At 60.7% G+C, this 23,717-nt stretch overlaps 1 protein-coding gene across 14 annotated transcripts in view; it reads right to left on the bottom strand.

Annotated features, from left to right (window-relative positions):
- KCNH2 (potassium voltage-gated channel subfamily H member 2) overlaps positions 1–23,717 on the bottom strand; it is a 61,644-nt gene that overhangs the window by 8,386 nt on the left and 29,541 nt on the right. For 4 of the 14 annotated variants that reach the window (XM_032304664.1, XM_032304661.1, XM_032304669.1 and 1 more), the window contains exons 1-5: positions 23,169–23,468; positions 20,185–20,415; positions 5,960–6,124; positions 4,486–4,929; positions 3,716–3,927 (exon numbers count right to left, since the gene is read on the bottom strand). In XM_032304664.1, coding sequence (XP_032160555.1) covers positions 3,716–3,927; positions 4,486–4,929; positions 5,960–6,124; positions 20,185–20,415; positions 23,169–23,244 — 1,128 coding nt within the window. In that variant the 5' untranslated portion in view covers positions 23,245–23,468. Of the gene's footprint in view, positions 1–1,816; positions 2,360–3,715; positions 3,928–4,485; positions 4,930–5,959; positions 6,125–6,531; positions 6,752–7,670; positions 7,914–8,861; positions 9,336–12,130; positions 12,342–19,860; positions 20,052–20,184; positions 20,416–23,168; positions 23,469–23,717 lie in introns of those variants that run through there. The other 10 variants (XM_032304665.1, XM_032304670.1, XM_032304663.1 and 7 more) reach the window with 9 other exon arrangements.

The following is a 23,717-nucleotide window of genomic DNA, read 5'->3' as shown; positions in this document are numbered from 1 at the left end:
CTACAAAGGCCCACAGAAGCCCTAAGCCAGCCATAGATGTCCCTACATGAACACAGCCAGCGAACGTTCCCAAGTGTCCTACCCAGCTCTGCACAGGCTCAACAGTCAGGTGGAGGCAGGCCTGCCATCCCCACCACACGCCAGCAGCCATTCCCTTCTCTTCCCAAGCAAAAACTAGGAAGAACCGAGGCCAGCTTTCCCACACTAGGCCAGGAGCCTGGCTGTCCCCTGTTGTCTCCCCCTGCCCCCCGGAATCCTCCCCCACAGACATCTGACTCAACCCCAGACTCCGTCCCTAGGTCCTCCAGGCCTGGCGCTGCCATCCCCAGGACACCCAGCCCAAGGCCTCACCCACACTGTTGAGAACCAAGGTTGCTGGCCTCACTCCAGGAAGTACTGTGAGCCCAGGCCCCACATCCTCAGACCTCTGGGCCGGAAGAGTCAGGGTGGGTAGAACCCCCAAAGATGCCCATTCACACTCAAGCCAGGGATCCCCTGGACCCACCATCCCCTGGTGGACGGTTCGGAGAGCATCTCCTTAGAAGAAGTAACTGGAAGATAACACGGGCTATGGTTGGGGATTTGGCCACCCTGCGGGAGGCAAGGCAGGTCAGAGATATCTGATGACTGGGGAAGCAGCTGCAGCCGGGGGAGGGGAGGGAGCATGGGGGCTTCCAGGCCCCCACTTCTCCCTGCCTTCAGCCCAAGCTACTTGCTCCTTAAGGCAGAGAGCGAGAGCCAATGGCTTTTCAGGGGTCAAGTGAGGACTAAAGAAAGAACCAGCCAGGGCCCCCACGGACAAGGAGGGCAGAAGGTAGCTGCCCCTGGACGGGGCTCCTCCCCAAGCCTGAGATGCCAAGCCCCCTGGGGACTGTGTTGGACCACACCCCTGGCACCACCCTGGCACGACCCTGCCCCTCCCCAAGTCTGCACCAGCAAGACCAGCACAACGCCCCTGCTCAAATGCACACTCGGGGGACACACCTGGGACTCAAGACCTGGATCCACAGACCCCCTCCAACAGAGGCCAGGCCGTGCTCGGCAACCACCAGCTCACCTCATGGCCTTGGCCCAGATTTGCAACCCCTACCCTGACTTCTGGTCCCACAGAATACTGAAGCTTATTTCAGCCAAATCCTGGGTCGTCACCCGTGGGTAGGATTCTCCACCACCACCCCCCATACACACACCTATTCCCTGGCTGGGAGGCGTGCAACACGGCCACCCGCCCCTGGGAAGAGGTGAGCCAGGTGGCTGAGCTCAGCCTGCCCTCACCACCATCCGGTGGCCCCTGACTCCACGCACTCCTCAGCCTCAGCCTCCAAATCGGGACCCCTGAACCAGCCCGAGCCTCTCTCCCTACCGCCCCGTGTCCAAGCCAGCACCTGGTGGGGAGCTTTAGGGACCCGGAACTTTTCTGGCAGGCCTCTCACCGTCCCCCCGTGCTTCTCTCCTCCCTGTTCGCCCACCGTCACCCTCTCTGGGCACGCATTTCATTCCTGTTCTCCCTCTCTTTTTGTATTTGGAGCCAGGACTGTGCGCCACAGAAGCCATGGAAGAAGGGAAGCCCCGGCAAGAAAAACACTGTCCACCCAGGCCCAGCAGGCCTGGATGAGAGCGAGCAGGGCCCAGCAGTGGGATGAGCAGAGCTGCGGACCCCACGGCTCCCCAGACCGACCTGCTTCTCAGAAGCCCTCTCCCAGCCCAGCCCAGGAGCCAGAGCCCTCCAGGCCGCACCCAACTTGCCAGTGCCTGTCTGGGTACCCCAGCCCAGGGAGGGAAGGGGGAAGTGGCTGGGGGTGGGGGAGTCACCTACCTCCTGGGCCACCAGGCTGGAGATGCGCACGGCCCGCCTCACCCGGCCCTTCTGGGCCCTGGGCTGCAGAGCCCCTGTCCTGCTCGCCTTCCCTGCTGGGGCCGCCATGGAGGACTTGGCTCCCCCCAGCCTGCCTGCCCTGGAGCCCAAGGGCCCGGCCAGCGCCTCACCTGCACCCCAGCAGCAGTCCCAGCCCAGGCTGCGCCCCAGAGGTTGGCGGCCTGGCTTGCAGGACAGCCTCTGGCATGAAGCCAGGGTCGCTGGGGCTGGGCCCCAGGGCCAGGGTCACCCTGGCAGTGAGTGTGGACAACAGCCCTCCTGGCTCGCGCTGCCCATGGCCCCCCAGTGCGGGCCCCGCTGCCAGGGTGCCGCTCTCTGCCCGCCGCCAGCCCAGCAGCAGCGCCGCGGTCGGAACCTCGGCTCCTCGGCCGGCCCCTCCTCCCAGGTCCCCACCCCCACCCTGCCACACTGGGCTCCCCCGCCCCGCCTCGTGCTGGCCAGCGGCCCCCTCCCCCGCAGCCCGATCAGGGCTCCTGCTGCAGCCGCTCCCGCAGCCCATGCCCCTCCCCCTCCCCCGGCAGCCAGGCCTGTCACCGCAGATTAATGGTCTCCCCGACACCCCCGCCCCGCCGGTCCAGTGCCCAGCCAGCCAGAGTCAGACAGACACCCAGAGATGGAGAGACCGCCTGGTGACAGGCAAAGCCAGGAACGCACACGCGTGCTACCGCCCAGGACCACGCCAAGACCACACCACGAAAGGCACACGCTGCAGGCCCGGGAGCGGGGCACACACCCGGGGCTCCAGGTGGGAAGAGGGGCAGAGGCAGGAGGGGGAGCGAGGTAGGCAGCCAGACAGGGGGCCTGGGGTGAGGGGAAACATTCTGGAATCAAGGCCAAGGGGCTGGAGACCTGGCAGGAGCCCAGTGAGCCAGAGGCAGCGGGAGCAGGGCCAGGAGGAGGGCCAAGGAGGCTGGCAGCGACCACAGGAGTGAAAGGGGGCCGCTCCCTCACTCAGGCCAGCTCAGGGTGCGGCCGTGCAAGGGGCAGGAGGGAGCCACAGGGACTGAGGCTCAGGAGGTGTGGGACAGCGGCCCCCGGGGTCCCGGGCTCCTCCGCCACTGCAGGGATGCCCACTCCTGACCCACGCCCAAGGCCAGGACATCAAGAATGAGGGACTGGACTGGCGGTGCAAGCGCGCCTGCTGCCGGGAGGGGACAGGAGACCAGCCTGGTGGTGGTACCGGGCAACGCCTCCAAAGGCGGGCAGTCTTCTCTGGCCCGGGATTTGGGGACCTCGTCCCTCTGTGTCTGTGCACCCCCAATCATACACTCCCCTCCCGACATGTCCCCATGGTTTAGGGACAGGCCGGGTACCTCCCAGCCATTCTGGCGCTAGCACAGGATCCCCACCCTCCACCTAGCTTATCACATTGGCCTAGAAGAATCAGGGACCCTAGTCTTGACCTCCATGGCCCCTTCTAATCTGAAATCTTCCATAGGTCTGCCTCTGCCCTACCCCACGCTTCCTTCACCACGCCCTGTGAGCAGACCCCATCACACCCCCAGGGACTGCCTTCTCTGGCCCACCCCGCCTCCCCTGCCCGGTCCTCCCTGTGCCCCATCGACCTGTTCTCGGTATCTGGTCTGTCCCAAGTTCCCTTCCCAACCTCTGCTCCCCTGCGGTCTCCCTTTCTCAAGACCTTTTGGGCTTGTTCTCTCTTACCTCAGCTCTGAAACCCTCTCCCCCCCTCCAGCCAGTGGGTCTGCCCACCCTCCAGAGGCCCTTAGTGACCGGACGGACCGGACCCCCCCGCCCCGTCACCCCACTTTGACCACAGCCCACTCCCACCCCTATAAGCTCCTCCAAGGTGAGAGGAAAGCCAGGGAGCCAAGTGCCTACCTGCGTGACCTTCTCGGTGACGTTGTGGGTCCGCTCCTTTATCTTGGGGGCTATGATCTCCCGGTCACTGGTGGGCGAAGCCAGGAAAGGGTCCCCCTTGAGGTCCACAAAGTTGAGGGTGATTTGGGGAATCTTGCTAATGGTGCGGTAGCGCACGAGGTCGGAATCAGACGTGGAGTTAAGCAGGCCTCCGCGCAGGGGGTGCATGGCCCCTGGAGTGGAGGGGAAAATCGGGTCAGGGGGTGCGGGGGCGCACCGCCAGAGGGTGGAGGGGAAAGCCAAGTCCGGGGAACAGGCTGAGGTGGAGACCAGGCCCTGTATGAACTAGGCCACGGGACACCATGAGTCAATGAGGCCAACTCAGGAGACAGGCAGAAGGAGGAGAGGGAGGAAGAAGATCCTCCATAGGGTCTGACCCACAGCACTGGGTGCCAGGACCCAGGGGGTGCCAGGACCCACAGGTGGTGCCAGGATCCGGAGGCCTCTCCGGCCCTTCACACGTGCCCCAGCGCCATCCCCACTCCGGGCCGCCCTGGGCGAGCCGCTGCACCAGCCAGCAAAGACTGTGAGAGGAAGAATGTAACGGGATGAATGGACATTTAATGGAGTAAAAGGCCACTTAATGGGATTAAGTAAGTGCTTAATGGGATTTCCATCTCCCGGCCTGTGTGGCTGGGGCTGAGAGGGGGAAGCTGGGGGCCCAACAGGGCAGGCCCCGCCGGTGCTGAAGCGGCGGGGCAGTTTCCCCCACAGGGCTCCCGGGCCCTCACCGGTGCTGGCGTGGCGCGGTGGCGGGGGCAGCCCTGCGCGCATGGCTTCGATGTCATCGGCCGACGAGGCGCGGCGCACGCTGGCGCAGCTCTCCCGGGAGCGCGTCCGGGGCAGGCTGCAGCTGGAGCCCGACGCGTCGGGGTTGAGGCTGTGAGCCCGGGGAGACGGGTGCGGCTCGGGCGCACCGGCCGGCGGGGAGCCGGAGCCCACCAGCGCACGCCGCTCCTCTGCCGGCCCCAGCCCCGCCACGTGGTTGTCCATGGCCGGCACCTCGTCCAGGGCCAGTGACTCGCGGCTAGGCGCCGCCGCCGGTGTCAAGTCCACGTCCACCACCACAGCCCCTGGGGCGCCCGTACTGCCCGCCCCGCCCTGCCGCGCGGAGGAGTCCCGAGCGGTCAAGGCCAGCAGCGCAGGCAGCTTCAGGCGGAAGGTCTTGGCTCGGCCTGCGGAGAGAGGAGAGGCATGTGACCACCGTCAGGAGAGCAGCCCACAGCAGGGAAGCCTGGGAGCTGGGCCCCAGCCACCGACCAATGGGAGGGAGGTGGAGGGGTTGGGGAGGAAGCCCTGGCAGCCGGCACCCCTTCACCCCAACTCTGGTTGTACAGAACCCAAGTCTCAAAGGACCTCCAGAATACAATCTTATCTGAGACTCTGACAATAATTAACTACCATTTCTTGAACCTCGCAGGTCATGGTGGGCTCAACATAAACTATGCTCAGCTCTTACAACCGGGCAGGTGGGTGTCTTATCCCCAGTTTAGACTCAAGTTGCGAGATGTGCTAGAGGTCACCCGGTAAAGGGCACGGCCTGCATTTTCATGGAGGATTAACATCATGGCCTTCAGGCCAGACCCCACTGTAGGAGCTTGAGAAACCGAGAGCTGGAACCTTTTGCCAAGACTCTGAGGGGAAATTAAAATTAAACCCAAAAAGGACATCATGGAGGAAGGGGGAGCTTTGTGTTACAGGAGAATGAGACGGGGCCTCCATGTCTCTAGCCGGGGTGTGTTCCCTTCAAATCCTCTTCCCTTCCTAAAGCCAAGGCCAGAGCTGGGAGCAGGTCAGTCCAGGAACGAGGACTGGGGGACAGAAGCAACACAGGGAGCAGGAGCGGAGTCCCAGAGAGACAGAGTGTTCTGAGCAGGGGAGCCACTCCGAGGTGGCCAGAGCCATGTGGGGAGGCTGAATCCCCCATTCCTGGGGCTCAATACAGGACCAGTCCAGGAACCCAAGCGGGTGGGGGAGCAGCTAGGAAACCAGGTAGAGTCCTGTCCCAAGGACCTGAGAATCTAGGCTCAATCCGTCACCCCACCCATCTGTCCATCCCAAGCCAGACGGGACTGGGCCATATCCCTGGGTGTTCTCTCCCCAGCCTCTGAAAGGAGTACCCCCCAGTACCCCTTCCTGCAGAGCACTGGCCTTGGGGAGCCTCAAGGCCTCGGGAAAGGGACCTGAGAGCACGGCTGCACTCACCTGGGGCCAGCCAGCTGCTGGGGGGGCCACGGTGATTGGTGTCTCGGACCGGGGAACCCACCATGTCCTTTTCCATCACCACCTCGAAGTTGAGGATGAACATGATGACGGCGCCATCTTCATTCTTCACGGGCACCACGTCCACCAGGCACAGGAAGCAGCTCCCTGCAAGCCGAGGACATGGCCGCTGTGGCACTCGGAACAGGTCCCTGCCTGCGCCACGGCCCCCACCGCCATTGCCGAGCCCCTCCTCCTTGTTGTCTCCTGCCCGGGCCCCTCCTTTGGCCATGTGCCTGCCTCTCGGAGCTCCTGCCCTCCGTCTGTGCACTCCAGTGTGCTGCTCCTTGTCAGGGCCTCTCTGCTCGCCCCTCCTTCGCCTCTTGGTCTTTCCTTGCTATCCCTCGTGCCAGGCAGTCTAGCACCTCAGGGAAGGCCGCAGACTTCAGGCCCAGGACCTCTGGGCTCCCATTCCGGCTCTGCTTCGTCCCTCATGGTTTTTCCTCCCCCTCCCTTAATTACTGAGCCTCCCTGGGCCACCTCTCCCACCCCTCTGAAATGGGAATAACAATCACTCTTTCTCAAGGAGTTGTGAAGAGGAAACGAGTCTAGGGCAAGGCCCGGTGTGGCCAGGACACGATAGAGGGACTGGCAGTCCCTCCGTCCCCACATCAGGCTGGGCCACTCCACTGCAAGCTGGGTGCAGAAGCGGAGGACAATCCCAAAACCGCAGCCACAATTTGGTATCGCCACAATTGCCAAGCGTGTAATTTTGTGTTTCACAAAAGGATTGGTCTATGATATATAGAAATAAAGTGATCTTTAAACAAAGAATTGAGAAGCACTGCTTCTACAATTTCCCATCATTTTTCTCTCTTGTTCCTTGACTTTTTTCTTCCCCTCCCATTCTCTCTCTCTCTCTGGCCACCAGAGCCCCTATTAATACCAGCTGAGGTCAGTCGCCCAGGCTAAATGCACCCAGTCCACCTCTGCTCCTTGTGCAGAGCACCGTCCCCTCACCCCTTTCTCTGTCGCTTTCTGAAAGTGACCCTGGCACTCTCAGCCTCTGCCTAAGGCCCAGCTCAGAACCCCTACCTACAGGAAGCCCTCCTGGATGAAATAGCCTGTTCCTCCCTCTTTCTGGACCCCACAGGGACCAGACAAGTTCCTCATCTCCCTCTCTTTCCAGGGCAGAGACTTCTTTCCTTGCTTTGGCTCCCTCGTGCTCATGCGTCTTCTCTGAACTGTAGGGGCCTTACTCCCCGGGTCTGCCACCCCTCTGAAGGGCCCAGCACCTAGACCCATGCCCCAGGGAGCAGGCCCTGGCAGCGGCTGTGAGGGACAGGGTAGTGGGGAAGGGGTCAAGAAGGGGAAGGGCGGAGAACAAGTGTGGGTGCTGAACTGAGGCCAACAAACTTGGGGCTGTCAGCCTTGGACTTGGGCTAGTGCTTGATGCCCACCAGCAAGGCCCTGGGCGCTGAGCCTCAGCTGAGCAGGCCAGGTGCAAAGGGCATGAGTCCTGGGAGACGCTCCCTGGCTTGGGGAGGCCGGGAGAGGCAGGCAGATCAGCACTTTTAAGGGCTGTGGGATCGAGCTAGCAGAAGGAGATCCTCTGAAACCAACTGGGACAGGACAGCATGGGGTTGAGGGGGGCTGGGCCAGAGGAGGGGCTGGTCGGGAACTCTCCGCCCCACCCCAAAGCCCTTCCACTCACCGCATCCCGGCCCTCCAGGCTTGGCCTGTGAGACCTGAGCTGGGGGCTTTGTCAGGGTCTCCCTCCAGCAGCGGTCCCCTGACCTCCGGCCTCTGACATGGCCTGGCTGAAGCCAAGGCTGTGGTGCTGGGGCCGCCGGGGCCGGGCCCAGCTGGAGACTGTTTGGCACCCACACAGCCCGCCTAGAGTTTATGCCCTAATATGGTGATGGCCGGCAGCGGCCTGAACAGGGACTGGCCCTCATCAGGACTAAGGAGAGGCCAGAGAACAGGAAACCTGAGCCCTGGAGACCCCCAAAACCCACCCCTGGCACCCCCAGTGATCCAGGCCCTGATTCCCCTTCCTCACAAGGAAACTGGTCTCAGAAAACTCCACGAGTCTGGAACCCAAATGAGCCCAACCGTTCAGGCTGGCCTGGGGATTCTGTCCCCAGCACAGAGCCCCAGAAGTCTGAATCCCCAGCCCTCAAGGGCCATGCCCACTCCGTTCAGGCCTCTCTGTCTTCTGCACCGCAGGGAGCCCGGGACCCTGGGATCCTAAGCTGCCACCCCGTCTGCCAGGGCTGCAGAATCTCCAGCCCCGAGCCCCCCTGCGGTACCGACAGGCTCCCCACTCCAGACACACACTCACACGCGAGGCCACCTTGGCCCTTTCCCTTCCTCGACATTCAAGGAATTTTTCCTTTCAAATAACCCTGTTGAAGCCCTGGTTATTCCAAAAATGTGAACTGGAGTCCTGCCTGAGGGCTGCGGGGATGGGGGGTGGAGGGTAGGCTCCAGCTGCTGTTTTCAGGGGGGCACGGAAGGAAGAAGGAGAGCCGGTGGCCCCAAGTCGGCCAGGACTCTCGGGCTCTGCCTCCCACTGCCCAGCCAGCTCAGCTGGGTCCTCCACATCCAGCCCCGTCACCCATCCCCAGCCGGAGCTGCCGGCGGTCCCCATCCCGTCACTGGCTGGCATGACGGTGGGGTGGGCGTCACTGAGGGCAGCTGAAGGTTAGACAGGACAGCCGGGCATCAGCATGGAGCGGATTGCAGCCGGTGTGTGGTGGGGCTCTGACCTTCGCCCAACTTCATGGCAGAGAAGAAATGACCAGAGTCAGCAGCTCAGCCGCCTCCTGGGGACCCCTGGGCTGGCGCTGCGCACACAGGACCAGATGGTACCTTGCCCTCCCCTAGCCCCGTGCCCACCTACCCCCAGGCCCTGCCTGTCGCTCTGCTCTGCTTGCTCTGCTCTGCTTCCTCTTCCGACCTCGGTGAGCCCCCAAGGCCGGCAGCTCCCCCCGGAGCAGAGGCCGACAGGACCCAGAGCTGGGCCGGCCTGCAGTTCCGCCTAGAGCCACTCTGTGGCAGGCACGGCCCACGCTCCCGGGGCCACCGGCGCCAGGAGCAGCCAGGAAGGGACAAACTGGAGGGGAGAAGTAGGAACCCCACACCGTCTGCGCAGTCAGGCCGCCGTTCATTGCTTCCGAATGACCTTGGGCAAGTCACCTGCCTTCCACGAGCCTCCGGGGGCTCCTTGGTGACCCGGGAAGATCATGGCCACCCCACGGGGCTTGAGGGATGAATGGCATGACGTCTTTGAAGTAGGAGCCGGGCCCCAGGGAAGGCTTGATAAATGGGAGGAGGAGGAAAGGGAGAGGCCCCCGGGCCAGCCAGGTCGGCGCGGCTGACGCAGAATAGCCCGCTCACAGCCTCCCCAGCCCAGCCCCAGCTGAAGACTCTGGAAGGCTGGATGTCCAGCGTTCGCCTGCCTCCTGGAGCACGGGGCACGCCCGGCCCCTGTGGGGACGGACCCGAGGACCAGGGAGCCCACCGGTGAGTGACAGTCACCCTCTGACAGGCTCCTCTGTGCCCCGGGTCCTAATGGCCTGTGGAGGTTATGCAGCTCCCAGCAAGACATGAAGGAGAGAAGAGACGGGGGGCGGGGGTGCGCGGCAAGTGCGGCAGGTACTGTCACCCACCAGAACACAACGCTGGCTTTCTTTCCCTGGTGCAACCCCACGCCCAGCAGGGCATCCAGGGGCAACATGCCTGCCCTGCACCCCAACCCATCCAAGGCTCCGGGCCCCCACCCACAGTCCCAAACCCCATTTCCCACTTCTGGGCACCCTGCCCTTGGCGTGGCTCCAGGTTCTGCTTCAACAGGGGCAGGCCTTATCATCCTGGGCCGCACGAGGAGGATGGGGAAAGGGAGGACTGCAAGTGACCCTGAGTGTCCTTGGACAGGCTCCCCAGGTCAGAGGCTCTGGCTGGTCATCTGTAAACCAGATGTCATCCCTGCTTTTTTGAGGGTGGCTTTTTGTCCCCAACAAATTCTCCCTGAGCACATGCATGTGAACATTTGGGGTGTCACGAACAAAACAACCCCAGCCCCTGCCCTCACTGAGTCAAGGACTCAGAAGGACCCAAGTTCCGAGCCCAGCATGAGATGGGGGAGGACAGGCAGAGGGCAGAGGGAGGAGCCCACGGAGCTGAGCTGATTGGCCCCAGCCGGGGACAGGGCAACTGCTGTGTGACGGTGGGCAGGTCACCCACCTCTCTGAGCTCTAGCCTCCCCGTGTGCACTGCAAGGATAAGTGATTCCTGCCCTGGATGCCAGATGACATGACAGATGGCCTTGTGGAAGCATCCAGAGCTGTAACGAGGCACGGTGCTGGGATCCTGCCGGGAAGGTGACCTCGGGGAGGCAGCCCTCCTCACCCCAGTCGCCTCCCGGCAGGAGGAGCTGGGCCCAAAGTCACACTGAGGGCAGGAGGCTGGGGCTCCCGTCCTCCCTGTCCGCCCCCAGGCAGAGAGGCTGTCTCCGGCGGCCCAGGGCTGTGCAGTGTCAGGTTATATTTAGCCTGGTGGCGGCGACAGGAAGATGCAGCAGGAGCTGCTCCTGGCCAGGGGCCACCGTGTCGCTAACACCACTCTCATGGGCAGCCGGGGGCCTAGGCAAGGCCAGGGACATTGCACGCCCGGGGACAGAGCAGGGAAGCCTGAGAGGCCAGCCAGTGTGTGTGGGTGTGTGGGGGTGTGTGGGTCTGTGTGTGTGTGTGTGTGACAGAGACAGAGAGGCCTCTGCCCCTGACTCCAGGAGCTGAGCAAAGTCCAATGCCCACCACAGGACGATACAGGCTCCCCTCCCCCAGCCCTTACAGCCTGACATCTTCCCAGGGATTCATAGGGTCATAGAGAGGGCCTCAGGGGCCTCTGTGCAGTGGTCCCAACTGCCACCCCCGCCCCTGCAAACCCACAGCCCGTGGCCTGCCTGTGCCACCTTTCCCCAGGGACACTGGAACAGCCTCGAGAGAAGAGTCCTTTCTAGACAAGTTCCGGGTCCCAGCCCCATCGACCTCCTGGGACACAGCCACACATCTATAAGCTGGGAGCCATGACTTCTGAAGCCTTGGGAAGGTGAAACTAGGCCACGTTCACGTGCAGAAGGCTGCTCAACAGCTCGTTCGCCAGAGCTCTTTCTCCGCCTCCAAGCTCTACCTTCCCCCTCCTACTTCCTGGAGTGGGCCCCTCCACTCCCGCCCCGCCAGAATCCTCCAGAAATCCCCCTGATCCCAGCCAACTCAGACCTTTCAGCTCACCTTCCCTCCCACCCCTGCTGGGGCCCACGTGCTGCCTGAGCCCCTTGAGCGCACCCCAGCTTCACGCGGCCCCCCCCCGCCCCAGAGCCCTAGCCCCCGCTCCTGCCATCCCGCTGGGACCCACAGGGCTCCCATCGACCAAGACATCACTGACTGCTCCCTGTGGCCACGGTGATGTTTCTCTCTGAGAATTTCTGAAACTATATCCCTAATTTCAGAGATAATTGTATATGGGCTTCTGGGGTGAGCTTCCTTCTTCCCTGCATACCCACCCAAGACGGAGCCCTGAGCCAGGGCCAGGCTGGCTTCACAGGAGGTGCGGGGTAAGCAGGTGTGCAAGGACTGGTCCTACGTACCTTGCACGTAGGTGGGTGTGGACAGGGCGACCTCCCCACGCTGCAAGCTCCCTTTCAGATCCAGGGAGACTAACTGGCCTTTCACAACGGAAGTTACCCATTTCAAACCCATCCTGAGTCTACACAGCGGCTGGAACCACGGTGACAATCAAGGTGTCTTTTGTGGAAGTGCTATTAAAACTTACCAACAGAATGCAGGGGTGCCTGGGTGGCTCAGTCAGTTAAGTGTCTGCCTTCAGCTCAGGTCATGATCTCAGGGTCCTGAGATTGAGCCCCATGTCGGGCTCCCTGCTCAGCAGGGAGTCTGCTTTTCTCTCTCCCTCTGCCCCTCTCCCCTGCTCATGTTCTCTTTCTAGCGCTCTCTCTCTCAAAAAAATAAATAAACTCTTTAAAAAAAAAAAAGAAAGAAAGAAAGAAAGAAGAGAAAAAAGAATGGAACATGAAGGCTGGTGGTCCAGGAACCAGGACAGGGGACCAGAGCAGGAGCCTCAAACGTGTGGTACTTCTGAACCTCAGACCCTTACCGGCACTCTTCACTGTGACTCCCACACAGCCTGCCACGGGGCAGCAAGGGCACACAGCCGAGGTCCAACAGGAAGCAACCTGGGGTTCCTGCCCACTTCCAGGGCTCTGCAAGGCTCCAGAACTCCGCACCCACCTTGGCTCCCAGTGTACCCCAAAGAGGCAGGGGATGCCTTGAGCACACCCACCCCAATTCCAGCTCTGCCATCCGTCACTCGGTCAGTCACGGGGAGAGCTGTAATCCCTCCAGGACTCACCCAGCTCCCAGGACGCTGGGACGTTCCAAAGAACAAATCCAAGTGCACGTGGAACGTCCCACCAGCAAACATGTGGCAATGACCCAAACATAGACAGAGAAAACCGGCATTATCTGCAAATGATAGGGTCATCTCCCCAGAGAACCAACAAAATCAACAGATAAACAATTAGAACAAATAAGGGAGCTCAGTGAGGCTGCCGGATGCAAGGTCAGCCAGCAAAGGCGGTATTTCCACCAGCACAGCGAGGAGAATAGGTAGTCAACAATAAAGTCTCCCTCTTGTAACAGCAACAAAAACTGTAAAGTAACTAGAATTGACCAAGAAAACACAAAGCCTGCGGGCTGGGCCGGGGGGACGGAGGGAGGGGGGGTGGACTTTAAACTAATAAAGGGCACAAACTATCTGATAAATGGAGAAACAGTCCAGGCTCTTAGATGGGACGAATATTATAGCGATGTCCATTCTCCCCAAATTAATCTATAAAACTAATCTAATTCCAGTCAGGAGTCTAGTGGGGTTCTTTCCCAGAACTCGAGATATTTTCTGTAAAGCTCATAAGGAAGAAGAGAGGTCTGTAAACACCCAAGTCAATATTGAAGAAGAAGAAAGAGAGATTTGGGAAGATTTGTCTTTCAGATTAAGACTACTAAATGCCACTGTTGTTCTCCTAATGTGGTTTTGGTGCAAGAACAGACAAATAAATGTTTAGAACAGAACAGAGAGCTCAAAGACAGACCCATGGATAGATGGGCAAGTAGCTTACAATGAAGGTGGCCCCACGAACCATTGGAAAGGACAGGCTGTTTACTAGGTGTGTTGGGAACACTGGCTCACTATGCGGAAAAAAATATAACTTGATCCGTACTCGACACCACAGAGGGAGGCTCCGGATGGATGAAAGCCAACCGAGAAAGGAAAAACAATTAAATTAATAGAAGAAAGCGGACCCCTCTGCAACCTCAGGATGGTGAAGTTTTTCTTAAACAAAACTTCCTTTGGGGCGCCTGGGTGGCTCAGTGGGTTAAGGCCTCTGCCTTCGGCTCAGGTCATGATCCCAGCGTCCTGGGCTCGAGCCCCGCATCGGGCTCTCTGCTCTGCGGGGAGCCTGCTTCCTCCTCTCTCTCTGCCTGCCTCTCTGCCTAATTGTGATCTCTGTCTGTCAAATAAATAAAATCTTTAAAAAAAAAAAAACTTCCAAAGCCCAAACAAACCTGAAGAATATTAACTCGTATCATTATGAAGTGACTCAGTTGGGCAAGTTTAACGGATGAATGAATGGGAGAAGATACTTGCAACATCTCAAGTCAACAGGAATTACCACCCAGAATCCACGTGCTGAATATTTAACTGTAAGCATTTGTATTTCTAGAATACAGAAGCAACTCCTGCAAATCGCCAAGAACAAAGCGCGGAGGCTTCACTATAAACATGAGCCAGGATACAAGCAGACCACTCTCAGGGAAGTCAACAGGAAAGGCGATCAAGCCTGAGGTGCCGGACTCAACACAGTATCAAAGAAATGCAAATTAAGGCAGCAAATTATCACTCTCACCTATCAGATTGGCAAAAATTAGAAAAGTGGATAACGCCAAGTGTGGCAGCGCTACAGGGTGCGGCCACCCTGCTGGTGCCCAGTGTGACAGTGCTTAGTTGAATTAAGTGTCCACATACCGCCGCCATCCAGCAATTCCACCCCTGGGGATGCGGCCCAGTGACATCCTCCCAGGAGCCCAAAAGGAGCCGTGGCTGGGGACATTCACCGCAACGTTATTTATGGAGGAAATGTGGAGATGGCTGCCCAGGAAAGCGGGCAGGTAAACTGAGGCAGGTAAACTGAGGTCGGCACACGCCATCAAGTATGAAGCTGGGGGTGGGGGTACCTGGGAGGCTCAATCTCCTGAGCATCCGACTTCAGCTCAGGTCGTGATCGCTGGGTCCTGGGATCGAGCCCCGTGTGGGCTCCCTGCTCAGTGGGGAGCTGCTTCTCCCTCTCCTGCCACACCTCCCCCAGCTCATGCTCTCCCTCAAATAAATAAATAAAATCTTTAAAAAAAAAAAAAAAAAGACTATGAAGCTACAGACTAGATGTCGAGTAACAACTGGAGGGACTTAAAGGCACACTCCCGTGGAAGGAAAGTGAGCACCAGAATATCATGTAGCACGTCTCGTTTACACAAGTTAAACCTATACGTATCCAGACAAAATACACATTTCGGGAGAATACGTGCAAACAACACATTCCCAGCAAGTACATCTGAACGGTTGCCTAAGGGAAGGGTAACGGGGCGGTGAGCGAGATAAGAAGTGAAATGAAAGAGAGAGACACAAACGTGCCGCTTCAGTGATTTGCGGGAGAGGCGGGAGCCGGGGCCAGCAGAAGCCTGGAGAAGGACAGAGAGAGGCAAGCAGGGGTCTCGAGCAGGGGCAGGGCACAGCTGATGGCCAAGCAGGTGCAAGTCTGGAACTAAGCCAGACACTGTTCCAAGTCACTGACTCCCGGCAGAGGGCTTCTGCACTGCCCACCGCATCCATCCATCCGTCCGTCCGTTCGTTCCTTCCTTCCTTCCTTCAGCAAGTATGTACGGAGCTCCAGCGAGCACTAGACAGGGATCGACAGAGAACAAAACACAACTGCTCTCTGTCCTTGCGGAGCTCATAATCTAGCAGAGGGACACCAGACACGCCCACCTCACCCAGAACTTGAGTGAGGGAGAGTATGGCCAAGAAGACACTTCCTGGCCCTCAGGGTACTTCTAGTCCCACAAGGGAGAAGGGACCCATTTGAGGCCAACCACAGTTCACAGCACGGAGACCTGCATGGGCCCCTAGACTAAGGACAGGAGGGGACCTGGAGGGACAGCAGCTCATCCAGCGGCTCTAACAGTCTTGTCACCTGTCCTAGGTGTCCCACCACAGACCCTCTTCGGGCCTTCCTGCCCAGGTCAGGGAGGAACATTTCTCTTAAAGTCCCTCACAGGAAAGAGCTGATTTCCATATTCCCCTGCATACAGGGGAGGGTGAAGAGAGAAAACATGTCTTTCAAAAACAAGGCTCATGGGGCGCCTGGGTGGCTCAGTGGGTTAAAGCCTCTGCTTTTGGTTCAGGTCATGGTCTCAGGGTCCTGGGATCGAGCCCCGCATCGGGCTCTCTGCTTGGCGGGGAGACTGCTTCCTCCCTCTCTGTCTCTGCCTGCCTCTCTGCCTACTTGTGATCTCTGTCTGTCAAATAAATAAATAAAATCTTAAAAAAAAAAAAAAAGCTCATTCTCCACCCAAACCAAAGGTTCGCCTGATGGAGGCATTTGGGGCAGCGTCAGAGGAGATGTTTAAGTGTAAAAGGGCTTTCTTGGAACCTCTCAAGTCGTACCACCCTGGAAGCCACTTCAGGGCAGCAAAGAGGCTGAATCTCCCCCCATCTCACATCCCCACGCTGGCCCTCCCGACGCCCACAGCCCCCCTCCCCAGAGCCCAAGGCCACCGTCAAGCTTTGCTCTCACTGCAGATGACGACGTTCGGCACAAATATTTACACAGCTCCTCTCCGGGGGCGACGGCAGACACAACACGGAGGAGCCACCCACCCGACACTCTCCAGACCCCAGAGCGGGCTAGAGGGGGTGGACACCCTCAGTCCTGACAGACCAACTCACCCCTGCACTGGGGCTGGGCCAGCAAGCTCCCAAGCAGGCCAAGGCACCCTAGTCCAGCACAGGAATGACACTTCCCTGGGGCCCTTGGAGAGAAAGTGCTGGCTGGGGACAGCAGAGCCCCTCAGGACCCTGTGCCTGGCTCCTGGCAACCAATGCAGGGACAGGGGAAGGGGCAGGGGCTCTCACTGGCACCATATCCAAGCTGCTCAGGCCTTGAATGGAAGGCCCAAGGGAGCCCTCCTGAGGCTTCCACCCCCTGAGAAGGGTGCTACCTGTGTCCACCCTCATTGCCCCGGGGATCACTCTGGTCTGCTCCATTGCAGGGACACAGGACACACCTAGAGACCCATCTCCGTCTGATTGCCTAGGTACCCAATCTATGCAATTCCTTCAGGGGCAACCAAATTGATGGGGTCTGGGAGCCTGAGGATCACGACCTGGTGGGGCAGAGGGGGTGGCTGTCTGAGCTTGGGGAGGGGGTGGCCAGGATGGAGTAGGGCGGAGTGTGGGAGTATCCCAGTGAGGGATCTGATGTCAGGGGACAGGGAGGAAATGGGGAAATGGCTTGGGGCACATGGAGGGCCGCTGGTGCCAGAAGCGTCCGCCCAAGCACCGGGGAAGTTGAGGTCTGAGTCTGGGGACCACAGACCAGGGAGTCTGGGGCCACCGCAGGGGCTCTGGCTCCCTAGGGGCAACAGGGACCCTGGAGAGCAGGCTGGCCCCTGGTCTCCACCCCTCCCCCAGCCCACAGCTCAGCTGTTGCAGTGGGGGCCCTCTGACCCTGTTACCATGGCAACCGGCCTGCAGCTGGAGTGGAGAAGTGACAGACTCTTCTCTAGAGACACCCCCATCCCCACCCACGCACAGGCTCCTGGGGACACGGGGACAAGGAGACCAGGCCAGAACAGGCAGAGAGAGAGAGAGAGAGAGAGATTTCCAGATACAGCCTGGGGGGGCAGAGGAAGAGAGGCAAGAAGGCAGGCTCGGGGGTGCCAAAGGGAGGGAAGAAGAGAGACAGGTGCAAGGGGAAGGAGATAAAAGACCGAGGGGGCAGGAGCTGGCGGGGAGGCCAACACTGGGAGACAGAAGAGGAGCAGACAAGCGGCCGCTGGACTCGGTCTCTGGGGCTGGACTCCGCGGGAGGCGGGGCGTGGGGGAGAACAAAGAGCAGAGAGAACAAAAGGGACAGGAGTAGGGCACCTCCCCGAAGCCCGGCAGATGAGGGAGCAAGGGAAGAGGAGCCGTGCTCCAAGGGACCCACAGCCCCTTCTCGGGTCATGTAGGGACACAGGTGTGCAGCAGCAGCACCTGCCGCCAGGACCTGGCCCCGGGACGTGTCGGGGTACGACCGCCTGCCAGCCCTGTCCCCAGTTCCACCTTACTCTGGGCCAGATCTGACGTTAAGGGGCACAGACACAGGGCCCGGGAGTCTCTCCCTCTGGCTCACACCCGCCCTCCACCCCCAGTCCGGCCTCCCCACCCCCCAGCAGTCCCAGCACCTAAATAATGGGGCTGTCTGGCTCCAGGCCCTGACACTGCACAGAGCTAGGCCAGAGGCACCGACACGGCACAGCTGGCCACAGTGGCGCCTGCCAGCAAGAGGCCTCGCCTCCTTCCCAGCCACCCACCTCCCTGCGGCGGAAGCCCAGGAACCCACTCTCCTGTGGTTGGCCCAGGCAGAGACCAGAAAAAGGCCTGGATGGAAACAAGGGCCACTCGGGCATCCCCGGCCTCTGCCTCCCTACCTGGCCCACGCACAAAGGTGCGAGCTCCCGTGTCCGCGCAAACATAGCACAGGCCGGGCCCCAGGGATTCGCCCAAGGGACTAAGCAGTTTGAGGCAGAAGGAAGGGAGGGAGAGGGAGCCTACCTCCCAGACCTCAAGTAGCAGGACAAATCGGGGACAAGGCCAGCCTGTGGCCCAACAGGAGAAACTAGATGAGAGCCGACAAGAGGGCAGGCACAGATGACTTTCTGGGTGGCAGCCCCATTTGGAGAAGTAACTGGAAGAAGGAAACAATCTGAGCTTGGGCCGGGGGCCTGGATTCTAATCCTACTTTGTCCACTGATTAACTGGTAACTGGACCTCTGCTTCTCAGTTTCTCCGTCTGTAACGCAAGTGGGCTGGATTAAGTGATCCTCGAGGTCACCAAGATCCCAAGTTAGCATCTCTGCAGGAGGGGTCCCATGGCCATCTTTGCCCAAAATAGCCTCCCTGGGGCAAGAAGGAGGACTCCCCAAACACTATGGGGAAGACAGAAGAACCCAGGTCCCTGTTGCCAAGGGGCTGGGCAGGCACACTATCCTAGAAGTACAAACAGGCTCAAGGCAGTAACCAAGTTCCCATATCACACACTTTCTGGTGTTAGACCTGAACTCGAGGCGTAGGCATCTGCATTCTTTTCATTATACCGATGGTTTGTGAACTTCCAAAATAAAATTGTACATAAAGTAACGTGCAGTATATAATCTGCCTGTAACTACTTGGGGTCATTTCTCATAGGTGACAGCAGAGTGAGAACGGGAAAGTCTCCACTCGGGACAGACGTGGGTCCATCCCTCAGCTCCGCCACTTTCTTTCTAGCTGTGTGACTTTGGGGAAGTTTCTTAATTTCCCTGAAGTTCAGTTTCCTCGTCCATAAAATGAAGATAAAAATAGTACGTCCCAGAGTTGTGAAGATTCCACGAGATAATGTGAGTGAAACATTTAGCCGGGCATCCAGTACTGGGAGCCGCCCACCCCTGCTAGCTAGCACTCCACGGCCCGGCAGATATAAAAACAGATCTGCTCTGATAATGGTTCTGGGGAGATTGTAGTGAAAAAAAACAAAACAAAAAAACACAGACGGAAGGCCTTGCCCTCGGAGTTTGCATCTAGTCTCCCGGGCTCCTGCCTCCCAGCCAGAATCCCACTTTCCTATAAGCAAACTCTCTTTCACAGGGCCCCAGAGATAGTGCCCCCTCTGATGCTGTCCAGGAAAGTCACAGGCCGTACAGGCCTGCAGAAACCGGGCCGTGGAGGGAGGCAAGCCTTTACAGGGCAGCGCAAGGTGACTGTGAGCACATATTTCCGTGACAGGTGGACACGGACGGCTGGCTCACTTTGTCCACCGAGGCAGAGAGTGCCGTGTGCAGCAGGTACGCTCCCTTCCCGCCCTAACCTCACTTGGCTAGTCCACTGCTCCATCTAAAAGACCCTGGGGCTGCACCTGGCTCACAGGGGTTCAGTAAGTGCTCTGTCAGTTACACACAGTGAGTTGCAGTTTGGGTGCCCAGGACCAGTCCAGTGGCACTTCGGGAGCCACCTCCCCAGCTCTCGGATACCTGCCAGGCTTCCAAAGCCTTTTCATTGCCCTCCTTGAGCAGCGCGCACCCCACCCAGGGCAGGCACACAGCGCGGGGAGCAGCCCCGCCCGGGGCGCTGTTTATCCACTGTCCGGAAGCCCCGAGCAGCTGGGCTGGGAGGCGGCGGCTGAGCGGAGACACCTGGTGCGGGGAGGGGGTGGTGGGCGGGCGCTCATTAGATGAGACAAAGGGAACTGAGGTTGTGGGGAGAGGCACACACCTCCCGCCAGGCGCAGTTTAAGTAAAGAGAGAGAGGGGCAGGAGAAGGGCCGCCGAGAGCCAGCCAGAGTCCTGCAGTCCCTCCCCCAGCCTCGCCCTCCGTGACTTCTCCCAGACCAATCACCTGGCAGGGGCTGCCCTAGAGTAGCTGGAGGCCTGTGGCCAGCCAGAGGTGGGCGCCCAGCTGCCAACCTGACCTTCCAAGCCTGACTCCGTCCACACACCTGCCATCCCGGCCCCGTCAAACTCCAGCCCACCTACCTCAACCTGCCCACGTTTGTCTCGGGAGGGAGAAACCGAAGGCACCAGACCCACAGCCAAACAGACCCGTGGCCACCCCGAAAATTATCCCGCCAGAGTGCGTGAGGGGAGGAGACCAAGGCCGTCCTGCAGCCCCGATGCGCAGCCCGTGCCTGCCACCTGACCCACAGCAGTGGCCTCCGACGGGGTCACGTCCCCAGGGGACTCGCCTTGTCTCCCCCTCTACCCTCCCGGATCCCGCTGTCCTCTCCCCCACCCCCCCACAGCCCCGCCCCCGTCCCTCACAGCCCCGCCCCCGTCCCTCGCGGCCCCGCCCCCGCCTACCATCCTTCCGGTAGAAGGCGATCTCCACTTTGCGCTCCTCCGCGCCCAGCAGGGCCTGCGCGATCTGCGCGGCCGCGCGGCGCTGCGTGCGCGGCCCGTGCAGGAAGTCGCAGGTGCAGGGCCGCTGCATCACCTCGGCCCGCGAGTAGCCGCACAGCTCGCAGAAGCCGTCGTTGCAGTAGATGACGGCGCAGTTCTCCACCCGAGCGTTGGCGATGATGAACTTGCGGCCTGGGGGGCGGGGATGAGCAGACACGTGAGCAGGGACCCCTGCCTCGGGGGCTCCCAGCCCTTTCCCCGCATTCTCTTGTCACACACAGCCACCCGCCCGGGGACTCCCCGCCCCAGGGAGCACAGCGAGGACGGGGGTCCCCAGCAGGGGGCGTCGCAGCTGTGCCCCCGGCACAGGTGCCTTGGCCGACCCAGCCAGGCGACTCGCCCCCCTCCCCCGCCCGTCCCGCGGGCTGGCTGCGTGGCTTCCCCCGGGCAGCCTGCCAGCGGCCCCCCGCCCCCTCCGCGATCGGGGCCGAGGCCAGCCTGGGCGGGTGTCAGCAACGCGTGTGTCAGCAGCCGCGGCGGACAGATAAACACGGGGCCTGGAGAGGGAGCCTGAGAAGGGCCAGAGATGGCGGCCAGCCTTCCCTTTGCATCAGGTCCTCCGGCTTCTCTTCCTGACCCCTGCTCTCTAGACACGGGGCGGGGGGTAGGGGGGGTGCCTCACTAAGCACTCCTTACCCTGAGGGATCCTTAGGAAATCATTTCCCCGAGTATCTGCGGACCCAGCAGGTCAGTACTTCCCCGGACTTCCGCGCCCCTCCAAGGGCAGTCAGGGGCTGGAGAGTGGGCTCGCCAAAGGGGACGAGGGACATACCACGTGAGCATCTGCGATGCTTTTTCTCATTTAATACTCCGACGACCCCATAAGGTACTCATCATTATCTTTGTTTCTTAGAGGAAGAAACTGAGGCTAGAAAGAAGTTCAGAGCCATGCCCACATCCTGCAGCCTGTAAAGGAGCTTTTGAAGCTAGGTCTGGCAGGAGAAGAAATACACTGAGGGTCACAGGCTGAAACCCAAGGTCATAGGGAGCAAGGAAGGGGACCCGCAGCTCCAATCCCTGAAAATACAGGAACCAGGGATGGACCTGAGACAGTGGTCCACTTGTAAGAAGAAAGATCCAGGAAAGGGAACTGCCTGGCGGGAAGTGAGGCACCGTCAAGGAGAGGTGCCCCATAGACCCATTTCAGCTAGACGTGGCTCCCCCCAACATCTGCTCCAAGACCCAGGCTGGCAGGTGAGCCACAGACAGGCAGCAGACCCAGCTGGTGCCAGGGAAGATGATCTGGGATCAGAGCTTTTTTAAAAAACACAGAAGTTGCCAGCCACTTTGGCCTTTAATGCTGGGGCTTTGGGTGGCAGCTGGAACTCTGCCCTCTCCCCTTCCTGGGGACACAGCCCTCCGGCTGCAGCCCTGGGCAATCCCATGGGCAAGGGAGGCTGCTTTCCTAAGCCCTCCCTTACCCTGGCTCCAGGAAGTTACTTTTTGAAGTTGGGTCATCTTTAGGTCAGTTCACCAGGCCCCCAAAACTCCCGGGCAGCCAACAACCTCAGGAGTCAGGGTTCCCTGTCATGGAAAGACCCCTGACTTGGCCTCCAACTCCCCCTGAGCCTAAGGCAGTTCAGACTACCAGCCACACACATCAGCTTTGGAGAAGAGAAATCAGCTCCCAGGCCCAGAGAGAGAAGAGTGAGTTTCTTCGAAGGCAGGCCCTACCCCCACCCCTTCCCGGAGCTCCTGGAATACCACTAGAGAAGGGCCCCGCATGGCTCCTTCGGCCACCCCCTCCTTTCCAGATGTGGAAACTGAGGTTGTGACAAGGAAGAGAGTCACTCAAGGTCACATGGCAGTCAGTGTCAGAGGTGGGGCCAGAAGCCGAGCCCCCAGATCCTAGCCCAGATTCTTTCTAGACCTAGCTCCTGGGCCTTCTGGAGCTGGTGAGAAGGACAGACCCCACTTGTGGCCCTCCACCACGGTCAGTCTCCTCCTCCCCCTCAGGATCACCTTGTTCCTCTGCTTCAGACAATGCTGCCCATCGAACTGATCCCTCCCTCCCCCCCACCACAGTTACAAGCACACGCTGTGCTGTGCTCACAGGGTCATGGGCAAGGAATGTCACCTGCTCCCTGCTCCCAGGGCCCTTGGCAGTCACACCCACCACGGCACATGCAGCCTTGGAGACAGACACACGCGTGCTGGGAGGATCAAACACCCACGCCAGAACATTCACCTAGCCTGGGACACTTCTGGAAGCCTCCCCTACCGGGCCAGCCTTAGGGGTGCCGTGGCCCCCATAAATGGCTCAGGACAGGAAAATCAGCAATATGGGGGCACTGCCTTGGGCCTGTTAGATCGTTGAAGCCTCGCTTCAGGCCATGACACACTCTCACCTGGGAGTCCACAGTTCGTAGCTCTGTCGAAGATTCCTCCCCACTGCCCATGAAGGACTGAACTCAACGGGTAACACACACACACACATCCCGAGAGCAGGTTAGGCGCTCACTCTAAGTTCTTGGCTCTCAGCCTCTCAAAAACATAGTCAAGACCGCTCAGGCACAGCACTTAGTGTCTCACGGTTGGGACCCTCTACCTTCTCCTGTCCCTGCCCCCACACAGCCCCATCCACACCCAGGCACTGGGAGTTAGGGATACCTGCACACTTGAGATGTCACACACACTCCGGATCCCAAAAGCCTGAGCTGAACCTCCTGCCCTGCAGCCCAATACAGTCCCCTTGGCCCCAAACCCACGGCCCCCGGCACCATGCCTTGCCCTCACGACCCCTGGCCCGCGGCTTGAGGCCAACAGCCCCCACTGACTCGCACTAGCCCAATGCACACGGCCTCGGGCACGCCCCTCCATTCACACTCGGGAGAGCTCGGCCCGCCCCCAGCGCCCCCTCCCCGCCGGCCCCCTCCCCCACTCACTCTGGCCCTCAAACTTGCGGATGATGGTGTCCAGGAAGGTGTTCTGCGGCGCGACATGGCCCCTCCGCACCGGCATCCTGAGCCCATGGGCGGGCCGGGCGGGCCCCCACCCACCCCGGCCCGGCCCGGCCCAACACAGGCTTCGGGTGGCCCGGCCCGGCCGTGATCCCCGCACCCCGCGGCCAAGCAGAGCACGGGCGGGGCCGGGACTGGGTTGCGGGCGCGGGGTCCCCGCTCGGCTCCCGGCTCCTGACCGCGGGCCGGGCCTGGAGCCGCCTGAGCTCGGGCCGCCCGGCCGCCCGCACACCTGTCTGCCGGCCCCCGCCGAGCCACCGGCCCCGCTCCGCCGCGTCCCCGCGCTGCGCTCCACCCGCCCGAGCGCCGGGCTCCCGGGTCCCTCCCGCCGCGCCGACAGCCGCTCCGGCGCCCGAGGCTCCGGCTGCGCCTGCGGCTCGGCCCGGCGGCGGAAGGGTTAACGCGGCGCGCGCCCCTCGGGCTCCGGCCCCCGCCTCCCGGCCCCCTCCCTCCCGCCGCGCGCCCGCAGCACCG

Source organism: Mustela erminea, chromosome 11 (assembly GCF_009829155.1).
Source record: "Mustela erminea isolate mMusErm1 chromosome 11, mMusErm1.Pri, whole genome shotgun sequence".
Lineage (NCBI taxonomy): Eukaryota > Metazoa > Chordata > Mammalia > Carnivora > Mustelidae > Mustela > Mustela erminea.
This window is presented reverse-complemented; position numbering and strand designations above follow the sequence as displayed.